The sequence below is a fragment of the Eleutherodactylus coqui genome, chromosome 3 (genome assembly GCF_035609145.1).
Source record: "Eleutherodactylus coqui strain aEleCoq1 chromosome 3, aEleCoq1.hap1, whole genome shotgun sequence".
NCBI classification, from domain to species: domain Eukaryota; kingdom Metazoa; phylum Chordata; class Amphibia; order Anura; family Eleutherodactylidae; genus Eleutherodactylus; species Eleutherodactylus coqui.
Window position 1 is genome coordinate 174,749,283 of NC_089839.1, and position 19,531 is coordinate 174,768,813.

General features: G+C 47.3%; 1 protein-coding gene across 4 annotated transcripts in view; it reads left to right on the top strand.

Annotated features, from left to right (window-relative positions):
- Nucleotides 1–3,106: 3,106 nt before the first annotated feature.
- Nucleotides 3,107–19,531, top strand: part of SLMAP (sarcolemma associated protein) — a 118,275-nt gene continuing 101,850 nt past the window's right edge. For 3 of the 4 annotated variants that reach the window (XM_066596570.1, XM_066596573.1, XM_066596571.1), the window contains exon 1: nucleotides 3,108–4,065. In XM_066596570.1, the coding sequence (XP_066452667.1) occupies nucleotides 3,859–4,065 (207 nt within the window). In that variant the 5' untranslated portion in view covers nucleotides 3,108–3,858. Of the gene's footprint in view, nucleotides 4,066–19,531 lie in introns of all 4 variants that reach the window. The other variant, XM_066596569.1, reaches the window with a different exon arrangement.

The window sequence follows — 19,531 nt, forward strand, 5'->3', positions numbered from 1 at the left end:
ATGCAGCCCAACAGGGTACTAGAGCCTGCATGTCCCCCGTATCATATGTTGTATCCAAGCCAGACGTGGCCCAATAGGGTACTAGAGCCTCCATGCCTGACCATATCACATCTTGTATCCAAGCTAGAGGCGGCCCATACCCACAGTGAAGATGTTGGGCAGCATTATGTTTTGGGGCTGGTTTTCTGCTGCTGAAACTGGGGCTATAATGAAGGTGGAGGGAATTATGGTCAGTTCCAAATATCAGTCCATCTTTGACACAAAACCTTCAGGCTTCTGCTAATAAACTGAAGCTGAAGAGGAATTTCACCTTTCAGCACAACAACGACCCAAAACATACCATCAAATCAACAATAGAATGGCTTCACCAGAAGAGGAACAAAGTTTTGGAATGGCCCAGCCAGAACCCAGACCTGAATCCCATTGAAGATCTGTGGGTTGACCTGAAGAGGGCGCTACACACGAGATGCCCCCACAATCAGAGAGATTTGGAGCACTTTTGCAAGGAAGGGTGAGCAGATTGCCAAATCAAGATGTGCCATGCTGATAGACACCAACCCAAAGAGACTGAATGCTGTCATAAAGTCAGTGGGTGCATCCACAAAGTATTAATTTTAGGGTGTGTATATTTATGCAACCTCATTATTTTAGTTTTTTACATTTTTCCACCCTAAAAGATTTCAGTTTGTTTTTTAATGGAATTATACAAATGTTGAAAGTGGAAAGAAATTCCACTTTCTGAGATGATTCATCTTTGTCAGATTTTTAAACAGCACAAAAACGTGGCATTTTTGTGTTTTTATATCCACTGTAGATATAGTTGTCGGAGTTCGCGAAGCTTCTAATGGCGAATGTTCTACTAGGATCTGAAGTTGGCGGGAACGTGCGGCGCACTAACAGAAAGCTTTTCCTGAGGTTTCTCATGTGTGCAGTCTAGTGGGATAGTACTGAACTAAGTAGTATAGCGTGAACATCAGGCAGGAGGTGGAGATGGTCAGCACTACTATCCATTACACATATGTAGGTTGCGCCATTTTTAAAAAACGGACAGAAGATGAGCTTTCAAAAGATAAACTGTAATGTGAAGCTGAGGTCTATGGCTTATGTACTTTAAGGTGCTAATGGGTATGTTGCACTAATACAGTATTTTCTTTATATGGAGCCTTTAGGCTGGGTTCATGCGGAATGGGATCGCCGCAGAATTTTAATGCGGAAAGTCTGCACGGCCATTCCGTCCGTGGCTCCTAATCCCGGGATTAGCAAGCAAAGTGGACAAGATTTTGCAAAAATCTCGTCCACACACTACAGCCGATCCGTTGCAGCCAAGCTGCACGAAAACTGACATGCAGCGCGGAATTCAATTCTGCAGCATGTCAATTCTTTTCTCTTCTCCGCAGCGGCCTCTCTCCTCTCTATGGGGAGAGAAAGCCGCAGCGGAATGCCAAGGGCGAAACCGCTACAAAACCCACGGCTAAAGGCCCTGGGTTTGGAAGCTGCGCTTTTCCAGCGGAATTCTCACGGTTTTTCGGTGCAACTATTCCGCAAGAATTCCGCCCCGTGTGACCCCAGCCTTAAGGAGGTTTTCTGGGCTAATCCTACTAGTGACCTTAGGATGGGTCATCAATAGTTGATCACCACTGACCTACCGCTAGGGATCCCCGGCGATCAGTTTGTCGCCCGGCCAGCTGTCAGCGGGGTTGGATGTCATCATCAGGAAGCGTCATAGAGGGCGTCACTTCCGTTGAAATCAGCGAGAGCTGAAGCCTCCGGCACTTCCACTTCTGCCATCGGGGTCGGACACGGAAGTGTATCGGGAGGCTTCAGCTCTCCTTGATTTCAGTGTGAGTGACGCCCTCTATGACGCTTCCGTCTTTGACCCCGATGATGACATCTGACATCACTGCAGTGACAGCGGGCCGAGCAATCCGCTGATCACTGGGGATCCTGAGCGGCAGTTTCAGACCAGGGACCGTAAAACACGTTGCACACCGTGTGATGCGCATGCAAGGGTGATGCGTGGCTTCCCATTGAAAAGAATGGCAAACACTTGCCGATCTTCTAGAGCGCCTGAAAGCTGTGCCAGAGGATCGCTACTTCACTTTTTTTTGACAGAAAACCGCCTCCCAGCGCAGTGAAAACGCACGTTGGCGAGCGCGATATCAGGCCCAGTTTCTCGGCTGCATGTCGCGCCCGCCCGTGTGTCAGCGGCCTAAGAGAGCTTGATTGTAATTTCCTCTCATGATCAGATCCGCCGCCGCCGGCTGACACGACCGTACGGTAATACGCTGCGTACAAATCGGAGTGTTTTACCCACACAGTATTGTGAGACAACCCTGCATATTGTCGCATTTTTGCCCGCGCATGAACAGCGGATTTTACGCATGCTGTCCTGCGCTGGCTTCCTGGTTTCTTAACGTTTCCTAGCAACATGCGTAAAAACCGCTGTACGCACGCAGTTTGATACGGAACACGCTGCGTTCTTTGCAATATCAGCCATAAATATACGCAAGTGTGAACGGAAGAATGAAAATCAATGTACGCCATTCACTGCGTACAGCGGGCCCTATTCTGACACGTTCTCACGGAGCCCCTAGTCTGATGCCTATTCTGCACTGATGGCCTTATACATTTTGCAACGGCTTTTGATGCAAGAGTCGCCGTTGCTTGTAACGAGTCCTGTGAGGGCGACTCCTCAACGATGCTGCGAAGGTGTGAATGTGCACTTCTACACACACGGCACTTCCTCAGAAACGTCATTAACGTAAAGCTGTTTCCAGGAAGCCTCTCCCCAACTGGGCTGATAACAGAAAGCAACAGCGTGAATATTCATTTTAATAACAGTATTGGAAATTCCCCGCTGCCCACAAGCGGTTAACAGTAACCCTCCCACCGGCGCCCGGGCCGACGGGCCATCCCAGCACTCCTAGGCCGGGCACCGGTCACTACCGGCGGAAACTACAAGCCCCGCCCACCGCGGCTCTGTTTGACAGTGGGCGGGAAGGAACGCAGGGATGGGCGGCGATGCTGATTGGCTACTGCTTTGCCCCCCTAGTCCCGCCCCTTACAGTCCCCGCCCGTTGCTGTGGTGACGCAGTACCCGGCTGCTGTGCGGCTCTGCGGGGAGGTCGCTAGTATTCAACATGGCGGCGCGGGAGGAAGGGGAGCGCGGCGGGGCTGTGCAGTAAGAGCTGCCGGTTCTGGCACCGGAACGGAGAGTCTTTATTACCTGCAGTGGAAGCCGCCACCGCTGCCGTTCTCTGCAACACTTCCGGCTGGGGGAACTTTCCTTCCCGTCCGCTGCGGTTTGCTTCCCGTCCTCACGTAACTCCCCGCCGGGCCCCTGCAGCGGGTGAGGCTCGGGCCTATCCCCGGGGAGCAGGGCGCCTCCAGCTTGTTGCCCCTTTGTCATTGGTGAGGATGCCCCTGCCGTGAGCGCCGGGTACTGCACCACTACCACCTGTCAGATTGCCCTGGCCGGAGTAGGATGTGACTGGCATCTTCTCTGCTGTGCCCATCAATCCCTGGCACTGGGGTCCCCCCAGACTGCAGCATCGGAGGGGCGCTGCATGTTGGCACCGGCTGGCACATGTTGGTTTCGCTGCCATTCCTGATGATGGATTAGATGCTGGACCGGCATTCGGGGGTCTTTCTATGGGACCATTATGGGGTATCGGCAGTGGAAGGATAGTTTACAGACTGCCCCCCTCTAGTCCTCCATGTCTGATGAGCTGGTGACACTTGTCTCCGCAGAGGAATTTCCGGAGGTTCGCTCGCTCATCGCGGTGGCGGACGGTCATCTGGATTAGGGATTTTTTTTTCTTAACCCCCCTTTTTTTTTTTTTTGGAGTGACTCCTCCGATGTCCCAGATGCCTTCAGCCTTTGCGATCTTCACCTGCCGTCCAAATTCTCATCCTTTCCAGGAGCGACATGTCTACCTGGACGAACCGGTCAAGATCGGGCGCTCGGTGGCCCGCTGCCGCCCGGCGCAGAATAACGCCACCTTCGACTGCAAGGTGCTGTCCAGGAACCATGCGCTGGTCTGGTTTGATCACAAGACTGGCAAGGTAAATGATGACAACGGAATCCGCGTAACGTTCCAGGACGGAGGGGCGCGGGCAGCGACGACCACTCTATAGTCGCCTTCGGCAATGAGAGCGGATCGTGTTTGCCTGATGTGGGGATGTGTGTGATGGGATGGGCTTACCCCCCCAGCTGCTCCCACCAACGAGGCCCGGAGTGGAAGGAGAGGGGAATGTTGGTACAGATGACCAGCTTGCAGGTTACCCAGTGGTTCGTGAACGGATCTGGTCTCTGAGCCTCGATAATCCGACGGTCACCCCCAGCTTTGTGTCTCATGGGGTGCTCATGGCTCTACTGGTGCATGTGGGCCGTGTATCAGTAGGTACATAGCGGGGGGCATCAGTTCTGTCCCGCGGCCTAGGGGATGATGATGTGGTGCTAAGTGCCCGACGGTCATCGGAGCGCGCTGGTGATGGCTTCCATCTGTTCGTAGATGAGCCGCTGCCTGTTTATACGGGTCAGCCATTGTTGGGTTGGGCCTAGTAACATTTGGGCCACCTTGTGACTTTTTTTACACGTGAAAAACGGATGGAAATCGCACATAAAAATCATCCGTGCGATTCGTCTTCCGCCCGTTTATCATTTAATTTGCGAATGTCAACAGTGCGATCCATTTCTGACATGTGGGACAAAAGATATCACTTGTGGCCCAATGGATGTCATATAAAACTCCCATTGAAGTCAGTGGACCTGTATTTAAAAATAATGGCTCTTGCGTGCCACGTGAGCGCACTCCTTATTTTTTCATGTACCCGTTGACTGGATTGGGCGGTTTTGGTCTGAGTTGTACCAGAATAGGACGTGTTGCAATTCTGTGTACCCGGACCATCGGTCTGAAGGATCACACGTGGTAATACACATGTTGACATGAATGGGTCTGAGTTCAGCCTGTCTCAGACTAGGAACGTTAAAGGGGCTTTCCTGGGAGATACTACTGCTGCCCTTTCTTCAGGATCGGTCATCAGTAGTTGATCGGCTGGGGTGCTGCTACACACTGGTATAATGAAGGCTGCTGCTCTGCCCCCCTGTGTAGTGGTCGGCGTTGTTAATTGCAGCGCAGCTGCTGTGATTTTAACGAGAGCTGCGCTGGTCACAACAGTGGTGTCGGCGCCATCTGCTTCTGTTCCGTAGCCCTGTGTATGGCAGCACCATCAGCTTATCGGCTGGGGTTCCAAGCGGTGAACTTCTTCCAAGTTCTTAGATGTGTGGGGCTAAGCCCCAATATTTCCCAGCATGCATCTACATGATTGGGGGCACAGCTTGTTACTGTTTTAAAGCCTAGAGTTCTGAAAGTGGGAGATCACACTGATACTGGGGGTTAAAAGGCCGTTTCAGCGCCGGGGATCTTCAGGATGGGATCACGTGTAATGTCCTTTTTGCAGAATAGAAGTTTGCAGCAAGCATTCTAAGTGAAGAGAAATGGGGAAGAATGAGATCCCGCCATCTTTCGTTGCGTCTTGTTTCTACGGCGCACAAACTGCAACAAAAATGACATAACTTTAATAATCTATGGGTCAGTACGATTACTGTGATACCAAACTTTTATATAGTTGTTTTTTGGCTGTACTTTGTTTTTTTTTTTGGAATACATGTAACTTTTTGATTGCTTTTTATGACATTTTTTTTCTTAGAGACTGGGTGACCAAAAAAAGCACAATTCTGGCGTTCTTTATTTATTTTTTTTATTTTGACGACGTTAATCGTGCGGGGTAAATAATGCATTACTTCGATAGATCGGACTTTTACAGATGCAGCAATACTAAATATGTATTTTTGTTTTATTTAGATTCTTTCATTATAAATATGGTAAAAGGGGTTTTGAACGGTTTACTTTTTAAAAAAAAATAGTTAAACTTTGTTCTTATTCTTTCGTTTTTAGTCCCCGGAGGGGATAATATGTTGCGATGCTTTGATCGTTCCAGCAGTATGATATAATGCTATAGCATTACATCATAGTGCGATCAGGCGGGCAGTCTATCAAGCCACCCCACAGGCGTAGCTTGATAGGCTTTCTGCCATGACAGCCCTGGGGCCTTTCAGAAGGTCTCTGGCTGCCATGACACCCGCACGGGACCCCTGAAAATCATTCGGAGATTTAAATGCTGCTGTCAGAATTCACTGCGGCATTTAAAGGGTTTACAGCTCCGATCAGCCACGCCGCTGATCGGAGCTGTTGCCACCAGGTGTCGGCTGTAAGAAACAGCTGGCGCCTGCCATGTATGAAGAAAGATCGCAGAGCGATCTCTCTTCATACATTGACCACTGATACAGGCCGTCAAAAGGAGCTTCGGCAGTTAAGGGGTTAAGTGAGTTATCTGGGTGTGAGAGCACGTTTTAACAATGGGGCCAGTTGGGGGATCTCGTGTTACATCAATACGGGGTGATTGCAGCAATACTGTCACAGGCTTGGTATGTAAAGTGTGCCGTCTGTCGCAGCTGTTACTCAACGGGGAGTGTAGATATTGGGGGCACCAATCAGTACTACCCTTCAGCCTACAGTAAATAGTGGGTGACAAGACTGCCGCCCAACTTGGAGTCTACATTTTAGGGGATGGATCGATATTGTCCTACAGGTCAACAAGTGGGGATGTGTAGAAGGACTGACTGAGTCTCCATTATAAGTACTGGGTTCCTCTCCAAACTGTTGCATGGCCTGCAGTCACATGATGGGGGCAGATACTGTCGTCAACAATATAAATAGTTGGGGGTGTCTATGTATTGGGGGGTTTTAGGTAACATATATCGTTGGCTAAATGTATAAATGCTAAGATGACTTTACCGTTTCCCAGTGACCATGTAGTGGGGGGCATGTACGCAGCCTGTATGTACAGTAATGGGTATCTGGGGTTATGTTGGGGTGGACGCTTGCGGGAGGTATCACTGAATCATGAATGGCTGTCGGTCACATCTGGATTTGATGGCTTCATGTTGGTGATCACCGGCAGTAATGACTTCACCTGTTCTTTGGACGTCGGTGGTGCACTGAGTCATGAGGACCGCCCTGGTGATGCGACATGAGGGGAACTATTACTACTGTCTGGTTTTCAATCTATCTTTTGGGGTGGGTATGTGAGCCAATGCTACGACCGTGTAAAATAGCATTTGTTTAAAGGGCTGACTGAAATTTGAATCTGCGCTTTTTTTTGTGGTTGTATGTGGTATTGCAGCTTAGCTTCATGTAATACCTAACACAACCTGTGGGACTGGTGTGGTGCTGTTTCTGAAAGATAGCAGACATTTTTTTTCTTTTAATTTAGGTAGCCTCTTTAAGAGGGTTGCCCAGTTACCATGTAGGGCTCATTGTGCTAAAATATCAACAAAAGATCTGTAGTTGGCCATCTTCTACCGCCGCGATCCAGTACTGCAGCCTCGCCCTGTGTGTCGTTGAAGTCACCTGATCACTTCAGTCACCATTCAGAACTCATGGGATTGTGGCGCCCAGAATGTGAGCGCTAATGGCAGGAGAAAGGGTGCTGGCCATCAGGTGACATCTGGGGAAATCGACTGCTGCAACAAACGCTGGGACCACCACGGGGCTGCAGCGTTGGATCTCAGTGGCACAGGTCGATAAGTACTGCTTGGATCTATAGGAGGAATGTTGTCTGGTAACTGGATCTATAGGAGGAATGTTGTCTGGTAACTGGACAGCCCCTTTAAATAGCCCACCTTTATCCAAATTTTAGCGTAGTGATGGAGGCAGCTGTAGGCCAGCAATGAGGTCTCCATACTCCTGTGGCCACATATTGCTGTTCTCTGGTGGGCAGTGTTGCTCACGTCTAAAGGGGTTATCCAGAGACCTGAATTTACCGGATTCCGGTTCAGATCGATCACTGGATCACTTGGTAAAGATCTCCATTGCCTGTTCCCCCTCTTTTAGTTGGAGGTGTCATTGCAGGGGGCAGGCTGACTGGCTATTTAAAAAATTAAGCCAGCCCCCTCTTCTGTCATGGCTGATACAGAGAAGGAAACTGGTTTAGTTATTGAAATGAGACAGTCAGCCAACTCCCTACAATGGTGTCACCAATCCTGGGAGGAGAGTGTGGCTTCTGTATCATGTGACCTCGTGTCTGAACTGGGCCAAAAGTGAAGATGCCTGCGACGCTGGAGCCAGACTGGATTCGAGTAATATTTCTCCAGGTAACCCCTTTAAAGTTGACGGCCTCTTTGCTTTTAGATATCGGGATAGTTTGAGTCAGATTCCTAGACTGCGCATAACAGCCAATCAAATTGCAGCTTTTATTTAAAAAACAAAACTGACAAATGAGAGCTGGATGCTGATTGGTTGCTATGGGTAATGGCTCAATTTTTCTTCTGAACCATTAATGATAAATCTCAGCCTTTTAAAGATAAACTTAGTCAAGGAGATGTATACAGAGAAGCGGTCTATATGACAGGCCAATGGAAGTAATTGCTTTAATCTGTAAAATACCCTGATGGGGTATAAGAACACAGAAGAGGTGGCAGAAAAGACAAGTCCTGGTTCTGTGGAGTCACATGGTATGTAATCACATGACTCCTCTTAGCCAGTAGCCCTGGAAAGTATCATGTGACAAACTCCAACTTCTCAGAAACTGGAGTTGTGGACTGTCACATGACAACTCAGAGTTGCTGACTGGCTGAAAAGAATCATGTGACTCTACCGAACAAGGAAGTGCTTTCTTTTCAACTCCCTTGTTTGAGACTTTGGGGCAGTTTAGAGGCTGTGGTTACTCACTAGAATAAAACATTTAAAGAGCTTCTATTGAGGCTCCAATTTAAAGGGACCCCGTCAGCATTAGGGTGACTTTGTATCTGGATCTGTGTGCGCACACTCAAGGCACACAGATCCGGGTGAAAACTCACTGTGTGCATGCACCAACTTTACAGAGGCACAGCGCTGGAAAGAGCCACCTGGTGAGTATCAAACACCCCACCCTTAACTCCCCACTCTCTCACCTTTGAGCCCCATGGGGCTTAAAGGTGATGAAGGCAGAGTTTCACTAATTTCCTATCAGCATTTTGCACATTTTATGTTCTAGGCTGGTATTTGCTAAATGTAACTATACAGACCATATCTTAGCTTCCTTTGACTTGGGCTGTATTCGCATGGGCGAGTGTTTTTTATCGTGCGTTTTTCTCAATGTAGTTCCTGTTTTTTGTGTGGTTCCCATAGTAACCAGCGTTGAAAGTGCGTCACACATACATGCATATCGCAATGTTTTGTTTTTTCTCAGCAAATGATTGGTCCAAAAGAAAAATTTCTTGCAAGAATTAACCCATTAATATATTTTCTTGCGCGAATTCCATCTGTTTCAGAATCTGACAGAACTTGCATGAGAAAACCACCCGCGTGTATACAGCCTTACGTTTTTCTTGATCCTCCCGCCTCTGTCTGCCATGACGGCTCATTTCTGGAGAACTACATACTTATCTTTTCATGCCCACAAATGCAAAACAAAAGGTTTCCTTTGCATAGATGGTTAGTGATGCGCTGACTAATGGTGGGCCGGGACTAATTATCATTTAATATCTGTGGATGAGGTCCTTGTGATAAGAAGCAGTGAGTAATGTGTGTATACCGCCTCCATAAATACCCGCATGAAGACTTGACAATGCCGTGATATGTGGCTCGGTTTGTGACTGTTCAGACAGGTTTTACAGTTGTGTTTACTTTTCGCAACAATTTGCCTATTTGTAGGTCTCGGCTCGACCATCTTCGGCTCGCCTGCAGGAAATGACTCAGTTGGTGACGCGGTCCGCTCATATTTGGGGCTCTGATGCATGGAGATACCTTTGCTAAAGGTGTTTTAGTACTGGCTGCTGAATTTGGTGATCTTCAGGAGACACTTTATCATTAAAGGGGTTTCTCCCTAATAGGTTTGTGCAGATAGACTGTAATCAAGCTATTTCCATGACCTTGCAGGCTGCTGCAGCCAATCAGACTTTTGTGTGTGATTGGCTGCAGCAGCCTGTGATGTCACAGAGGAGAGGATAGCTGGGACAGGTGAATATAGGAGGTTTTGTTATTCTTACATATGGGGAGTACAAACTTAGAAGAATATTTTTTGCTTTTTAACCCCTTAAAGCTCCAGGATACACATGTACATCATACACATGTACATCATGGGTGCCTGGGGTTTGTATGAAGCAAAATTGGGAGCCAAGCCCACTTCTTACATGGTCAGTTTAAGTTGTCTTTGACAGCCCAGACACACAGCCGCCATCAGTGTTCATGCTGATTGTGGCTGTTAACCCTTCATTTACTTTGGTGTTCAGGGGTTCTGAATGGCTCTCCTGCGATGAGATTGCAAGGTGTTTTCTGGGTGCCAAGGCTTTGTACTAATTAAGATGGGCCTGTGGCCTGTCTTAATAGAATTATGGCAGAAATGCCATTAACTGCAATATTGAATTGCAGTAAATGGTTATAAGCGATTAATCAATTTAAAGTTCAAGTCCCTCATGGAGACAAAAGTCAATTTTTAGAAAATTGTAGAAAAAAATATAGGATAATAGTTTAACTGACCATTTCATGTATTTCTAATAAAAAATCAATACAAAAATATATTTGCTATTGCCTTCTTCATAAGTCTGATCTGTCAAAATATGCATTATTTATCCCGCAAGGTGAATGTTGTCAGGACAAATAAACACACTGCCAGATCAGTGATTTAAAAAAAAATTATTATTTTTTTTTATAAAGTGTTCAAAAAGTTAAATGTACTCCAAAATGGAACCAATAGAAAATATGTATTTTTTCTTCAGCCTACAAATAACAAGCTGTCACCCAACCCTCTTGATGAAGATAAAGTAATGGCAGTCAGAGGATGGCAAAAATTTTTCTTCTACATAGTACAGCAAAAAAAAAATATTGCAACTGTCATAATTGTACTAACCCACAAAATAGTCATGTCACTTTGGCTGCATTGTGTGCTCTGTAAATATAACCCCCAAAAAGGGCAAAACATTTTTTCTTTCAGTTTTACTCTGCACAAACCTTTGGGCTGGGTTCACACGGGGCGTATTCCCGTCTGAAATCTCGCGGTTTGGCCGCAGCAAAAACCGCGAGATTTCCGCTGGGAGAACCGCCGCGGTTTAAGCCACGGTGGCTTTGAAGCGGCCCGGCCGCTCGCTTTTCTGTTGCGGCTGGCGCTCCATAGAGGAGAGCGCGGCCGCGACGAAAATAAACAAAAAAAAAAAGTAAATAGACATGCTGCATCTTCTGAAACCGCGGCTGCAGCCAGTTTCAACCGGACTTACCGCAGCGGATTGGCCGCCCCGTGTGGACGAGATTTCTGAGAAATCTCGTCCACATGGCTGGCTAATCCCGAGATTAGCGGCCGTGGGCGGATTTGCCGCGGCCAAATTCCGCGCGGCCGTGGGCGGATTTGCCGCGGCCAAATTCCGCGCGGCAAATCCGCCCTGTCTGAACCCAGGCTCAAAGGTTCTTTTTGTGTGTTTTCAGTGCTTTATATTTACATTAAATAGCACCACTGGAAAATACTACCGGACTTGTCTTGCAAATAAACAAGCCTCGGACAGCTATGTTGATGGGAAAATAAGCATTAGGATTTTTTTTTTGAAAGTTTTGAGGAAAAAACAAAAACTGAGCATGTCCTTAAAGGGTTGATTAGAAGGCTGGGATTGGTTTCAACTAGGCAACTACTTCTTAGGCTCTGTTCATACTGGCCCCATAGCTTCTGGTAATAGTGGAGCCATGCCAGCTCCGTCCAGATCTCTTTTGATTGGATATTGTGTTTAAAGGGGTATTGGAGGATGAAGATATTTATGACCTATCCTCAGTGATGATTGGGACCCCTGCTGATCAGCTGTCTGAAGTGGCTGTAGTGCTTGGGTGAGTGGAACAGCATATCATCGTGCTATATATTTCATACCAGCTGTGCCCGGTACAGCCTACTGTCCTCCTGAGGGTGGCCGACACAGTAAAATGGGCATAGCACTCTGCTGAGAGCTGCTGACACTTTGTTTGGTGGGTCTCTACACCTGGATCCTTGGGGCTTATTCACACAGGCGTATGCAGTTTTGGTCCGTAAACAGAAAACGCACATTTCCGCGGTGTATATGCATGTAATGTTTTTACCGTGTTGCATCCATGTGTCATCCATTTTTTTTTTTTCATGCACAAAAATCTTCAAGGAAGGCCCAAGTTGGAAACCCCGCGGTGAACACGGATACAGATGCGTGTGCTCTGCAATTTTTTTTTTCTACTCGCCCCTGGATTATAATGGGTGATTTTGGTCTTAGGCTGGGGTCACACAGGGCGGATTTGCCGCGGTTTTGCCGCAGCAGATCCGCCCGCGGCAAAACCGCCCGCGGCCGCTAAGCCCAGGATTAGCCAGCCATGTGGACGAGGTTTCTCAGAAATCTCGTCCACACGGGACGGCTAATCCGCTGCGGTAAATCCGGTTGAAACCGCGGCTGCGGCGGCCGCAGCCGCGGTTTCAAAAGAAGCAGCATGCTCATTCTTTTTTGCATTCCGCTGCGGCCGCGCTCTCCTCTATGGGAGCGCCGGCCGCAACGGAAGAGCAAGCGGCCGGACCGCTTCAAAGCCGCCGCGGAAGCCGCGGCTCTGCCGGCGGAGATCTCGCGGTTTTTGCTGCGGCCAAACCGCGAGATTTCCGACGGCAATCCGCCCCGTGTGACCCTAGGCTTAATGTAGGCCCAACAGGACATACTGTGGCATTGTTTGTTTTATTTTGCACTTAACATTGAATTGTGTAAACAATCATAAATCGTGCGTGTGGATGCAGCTTGGGTGTGAGCGGCCCCTTGCTGATCCAAGTGTCACCATGACATGTCAAGATTTCTTAAAACTGGCCTGTAACTTGTAAGCTTGTGCACACTGCGTGCTATTGTTACCATGGCAACGGTATAACAACTGAAGCCTCATGCAAGGGTGCTATTCTAACTGGTAACCCTTGCTCATACGAGCAGATTTAAATAGCGGATTCTGTGATCAGCGTCCGCGTGGACAATCCACGATAAAACACGAGCGTTGAAAGGCGTGTATTTTCGACTTTTCCTTCACACTTGCTGCTACAAATGGGCAACATTGCCCATGGAGGCGTCCGACCCGCATCCCATACGGAATTAACATTGCATATAGGCATGCAGCTACCCGCATCATTGCTAAGCAATGGTGCAAGAAATACAAAAAAAAAATCTGTACTGCGTGTGACAGCCTGCGAGCCACCGCGGTCATCCACAATACAGGTTAGCACCGTACGCAGGGTCATCGGTCGGGCTCACGGCTGGAATCTGCTGTAGGCCTCCTGCATGTGAGCCCGGCCTAAAGCCTGTTGGTGTGATGCAGTGTACAGTGATGGGAGGTAAGTTAGTTACTGTTGCTCACCACTTACAGCCAAGAATCCAGCGGCTTTGGATTTTCGGCAGCAGTTGTGTTGCGGTTGCATTACGTTTCGTGCTGCAGTTTGACAACCAAGCGCTCTTCATCTTGTGCGACTAAAATTGCCGTGTACCCCTAATTTTATGCTGTGAAGTCTTTGCTACTCCCAAGTAAGACAAAGTTGTCTGTTGGTGAACATTTACAGAAAGGGAAAAAAAAGTGCTGTGTAGCCTGTTTCCAATTTGCCCGTTATGTTTGTCATTCTCACATGGCCATTTTTGTAGTTTTAGACTTTAATTTAATGTGTTGTGTGCGGTTGGAGCCGATTAGGGGGTATATTTAGCAAAGAGTGGTTACATGGCAGCTTAAGGGCTATTTCCATGAAGGTTTTTTTATTAATTATGTAACTCTCCCCAGTATATAAACCAGCTAGTATTACCTTGTTAGGGTGGCTTCATACTGGGCCGAGGATTCCACTCTCCTGCTCCGTTCATGAAACTGGAATCCCTGCAGTCGAACGGTTTAGTCTCTGGACAGAACCAAACAGCGCTGGGCAGATCCCATTGACTATTATGGAGTCTGCCCGCTTTACACCCAAATACCCGGTTTTGAGCCAGAGGAAAAAGTACAACACGCAGTTCTTTTTCTCATGGTATTTGCTGCTAGATCTGTGACAGAACCTCAGTCTGGCGGTTCTAACGCATATATGAAACCACCCTTATTCTAAAACTTGAGTTTCTTAGCCTAAAAACACTTCAATGCTATTACTTGGAGTGCACCTCAGTAGCTGCATAGAGGAGGGCACAGACAATCCTGTCAGTTACTGATGATATCACAGCTCATGTCAGACATAATAGAGGAGATCACCACTCACCCTCCTAACTGTATACTCATGATCTGTAGCTTATTTTGGTGAATACAGAATGTAATGGCAGTGTTTTTCCTGCAGCAGAGATGGTAGTCTCTAGCTACTTAGGTAATGCTGTGCTGATGCATCATGGGAATGATGGGACAGAATAGTGAAAGCAGAAATCTCAGCACCAAAGTGTTGCCTGATGAGCATCAGACAGGGGCTGCACTGCCTTTCACACTCTGGGGGGTCTCCTTTGTATTGCAGACACTTTCATGCAATCAGATGAGGGGAGCAGGGATAGAAAAAAAGTTTTTTCGCTGGAGTGGCCCCCTTTTAAGAGGGTGCATTGGCTCTCCTGACGTGACTGCTTTAGTAACTACTTATACTTTCCCTAACATCCTTTCTTATAATTCTGTGTGCTGAAATCCCTCGTATTGCTCCTGAATCCTTTTGAATTGACAGCTACACATTATTGTGCTCGCTATGAAATTGTGCACGCAAAGTGCAGTTTTCTGAAAATTGATGACCTAATTGGATAACCCCTTTAATCATTAAAAGGGTTATTTGAATTTTGTCAAGGGTATCACCATGGGTCCCTCTGGTGTAGAATGACAAAGCAGTTGATACATATACATTCCTCTTCCCAGACCCTGCTGGCGGCTCTGAGTCTCCATTGTTCTCTTTAGTTTGCAGTCAGTCTGTGACGTTTCCTAAATCTGCTGCTGCAGCCAATTACAGCACTCCGTGATTATTACTGGCTGCTGCAGCTTGTTTGGGCATGGCTCAGGCTGACTGCAGCCTAAAGATGACATCCACAGGGAGACCTGGAGCCAGCGGCGGCGAACGAGTGGGGAAAGGAAATAGGCTGCTGTATTTTACACTAATGGCCTTTACATAACTTGGGCAACTACTTTTTAAAGGGGTTGTCTGGTTACTGGACAAAATGCCCCCTTTAGTGCCCCCTGTGATAAAATACGAGGAGCGGTACTTGTCTGCTCTGTTACCGCGGTCCAGCTTTGTAGTCTCACCGTGGTCTCCGTGATTGTGACAGATGTCACCGGCAGTCAGGTGACTGCTGTCGCATCACCGCTCGTTCTCCTGGCCTCAGCGCTCACGTCCTGACCATCTGACTTCTGGTGACAACTGTCACTACAGATAGCAGGGCCACAGTGTTGGATCGCAGCAGGGAACAGGTAAGTACCGCTCCTCTTCATATTTTAGCATGGGTCTGTAAAGTGGCCATGTTGTCCAGTAACCATACAACCTCTTTGGTGTTACAATTGTTAGTGATGTTTGTGCTGCGAAAGGGAAATTCCACCCTTCACTTAATTTTCAGTAGATCATCCCTCTAAAATCTGTTGCTGATTCGTGTGAATGTGGAATGGGTTCCTCCACTTCTCATCCATACGCAGGAAGTGCTGAACTGCAGCAGGTGGTGATGATGGACCTTGTAAAGTGAACATTTGTTATTGGACGAGCGGTGGATCCCCAAGTTCTTCCGAACACACCGATTGTGGTGCTACTTGGGAAAATGAACATTAGGCTCCTCTCAGAAGGCCTTGCGTTCAGTCAGCGCTGGTTCTGTCTCAGGATTCCGTCTGCTGTGAAGAAAACTGAAAGTGGATGGAACCGTATAATTCAGTGTGTGAAACGGAGACCTTTTTTGGTCTCCGTTTCACTGAGTTTTCGTCTGTCAGTCATTTTAACAGGATAGACAAGCATAGAAGATGGAAACCTGAAACGGAACTGGGATGGATGTAAAGACAGAATGTGAGAGGCCTTACAGATGATGTGCCAAGCATCACTTTTGGCTTCTAAATAGTATTTGTCAGTACTCTTGTGTACCCCTCCATGTGGAAAGTCAGAGGGTGGGATTACGGGTGCACGGAGGATTCCCTCTAGCATTGGTAACGTTATGGGTGAAAATGTATGTAAGGCTCTTTCATATCACCACTAGGGTTATCCAGCTCCATTCGAGGAGAAGGAAAACTGCAATCCCTGGCCGAATGGAACTGTCATATGACTGAACAGAATGGCGCCAACAATGGTCCCTATTCAGTTTCTATGCGTCCATCCGGCGGGTTTGACAGAACGAAGTAGAACTGCATGCTGTGCTATTTCAGTTTTTTTACCAGAAATAGGTGGCAGAGGTTCCCGAACAGAACAATGCTGATGTTAACGAGCTCATGGACCATTTTACACGCCCGTCTAAATCCCTCTCATCTCGAAGGAAAACTGTGAGTGATGAACTTTACTCTGGAAACTTATCTGTGCTTTTGTTAGAGAAGACCAAAGCGCTGACGTTCCCTTTTGTGTCCCCGGTGATTACAATGTAATGCTAGACTTAGGCCCATATGATGTAATGCACCCCCCGCCCTCACCTGCACTCTTTCTGGACCAGTAGTATATACAGTACATGACTGGAGGAGCATTTACTGTACATGGTATAAACCTTGTCCTGTTTATATCCCTCTCGCAGCACATCTGTCCCATCCAGCAGTGTCCCGCAGTTTAGTTGTCTCTCCATAATGCAAAACATATAACCTTGTGGAAAATGTTTCTGTTCTCGCATAGTTAATATATCCTGCAACCCCACCCTTGGATACCAGTGACATGATCCTCGCTCCTCGTCATACTTTCTCATTTGTTCCAATTCCATTGTTCTGTATCTCATAAAGCAAAATACTGAAATCTGGTCGGGGGCTGTATAGATGGTTGTCTACAAAAAGAAAATGAGTTGCCTATAGGAACACTGAAGTATATAGTGTGGATCAGTCTCCGCTACCAGTGCCATCACAATCTAATTCCCTTTCCGGACATGTGCCATTTATAATATAGTGAACAACCTCACATGTAACTCACTGAGGGACCTGTGATGACGGTTGGAGTTGGTCAAAATATTGAAGGACCTGTGATGGTGTCGCCGTCATGTGATTAGGGGCGGAGCTCAGAGCTCCAGTGATTCAGCTGCTTGCAGAGGTGAAACCATGGTGGGGATGAAGGACCTGTGATGATGTAACCTAAATGTGATCAGGGGTGGAGAATGTAACTTAATGAATAACTTGTGATGACATCACCATCGTGATCAGGGGCGGAGCATGTAACTCAGTCACTCACAGACAAGTGGTCGTTACTAGTTTGATATGCACCAGTGAATGAAAGGTGGCCACTCTAAAGGGGTTATCTGGTTACAGATGAACCTTTTACAGTAAGAGCCAAATGGGTTGTTGGCTGGTATCCTCAGTCCTTGCAGTCCAGCGCTGCAGCACCACAATTCTCCCTGATACTGGAAATTAAATTACAGCTGCTGACCAATCAGAGGATGCAATGTTACCATTTCAAACTCCTGACGACATGACTCCCAGGATATGATTGTTGATGCCAGGAGAATGGGTTGTTACACTCCGGCCTCTGACTGGCAGGCAGCAGTCACATGACTTCCACTGTTAACGGAGACTGAAGGAATTCTTCTGCATTGCTGGACTGAGAAGGATAAGTACTATTTGTTATAATATTTTCACCCATTTCTGTCTCTGGTTCATTTTTTTTTTCATGGTTCGAGCAGCATGAGCCTGGTAACGGGTTAGCTTTTAATGAGTCTTGTCTGGCTGTAAACAATTTATAGGCTATCCTCAGGACAGGTCATCAATAGTAGCTTAACAGGCCCATTGCCGAGGACCCCCACTGATCACTTGTTCGCCGGGTCGCTGCACTCGTGCATCAAGATGATTTCAGAAGGAAGCAGACAGCTCTGTTCCTATTGCAGTGGCTGGGCTTGCTATTGCATGCCAAGTTCCCATTCACTTCAGTGACAGCAATACCAAGCCTGGCCACTGCATTAAGAACAGAGTTGTCTGCTTCCTGCACATATCGTCTCGCTGCACATAAGAGGAGCGCCCCAGCCAACTGCTGGTCAATCAACTATTGATGATGTGTTCTGAGGAAAGGCCATAAATAGTTTGCAACTAGACAAACCCTTTTAAATAGTTGTTGCCTCTTGTAAGTTACTGTGATGACCTCAAATGGACATTGGCCGATTATGGCAGGACTGGCCTACCATCTAATATGTATGTGGGTGTCCTGACTGTCAAGCCAACCCCCATCAATTTGCTCTTGATGGCCTATTCTGAGGATGGGTGATCAGTGTCTTAGTCGTGGAAATTCCCATTAAAGGGGTTGTCTGATTTTGTATTATCTCAGTACAACCCTGTCCCTAACGTAACAAATAAGCATATACTCACCTTTCCCTGTTTCCACTGTGTACCACATCCGTGCTAAGCTCTGCTATTGGCTGCAGCCTCTGTGACATCCTGTAAAACGGGTGGACCGCAGCTGTAAACACAGATCAGACCAGGGGACTGAACACCGATGGTGGATGGAACAAGGAGGGGTAAATATTTGTTACGTAAATGTGCGGGGGAAGGGCTTTCCATAGGATAGGTAATAAAAGTAAGATCTGTGGGGGGGTCTCTGTAAATAAGCCCCTATGATACGAAGAACGGGTTCCTGTGTTTCCCTTTCCTTCTCACTACAGGCTCATTGCACGATCCACATTGAGGTGGAGATTGAATGGAGCAGTGGGTGTGCATGTGTGGTTCTACTTCTAGATCAGCCTATCAATGTTGATCCAGAAGAAGACCTAAAAACCCTAATCAGGTAGAAGCCAACTCATTTAAGGGGAAAAAATGTCTTCCATACTTGAAGCTGAGCATTTGTACTGAATTCTGTCACCCCCATTAAAAAGAATGGTGCCACTTGCACATTTGGGACCAGTGCTCCATTAAATCTCCACATTGCTGCGGGTGGGTGCAGCAAGCCTTCAGTGACCAAAAGGGTGGACTAAGGGACCCCCTTCTCTGGATTGGTGATTTAGACTTTTATCAGTTATGGATAGTTGATAAATCTATTTTGGGATACCCCCTGTCAATGTTGTGTCCCCTGGGTAGGCCATCAATGGTTGTCTCAGTGAACCCCTTAAACTTTGAGATAATCACATGGTATTATAATGTTGGACCCAATGAACCCCCTTCAGATCTGGCTCTGAACAGTCAGTAGCAGGCTAGAGGTTTCTAACTCAACAGCGCCCTCCGATGGCATTACTCAATGAATAAACCTTTGCTAGTTGACTATGATCACTTGCCATGTGTGCTTGGCTTTGATGGGGGCAGTATTTTGACTTTTCTATAATAAGCATGTTAAGTGTTGAGGTTCAAGCCATGGACTTCTGGTAACACCACCCTGGCCTGGAATCTCT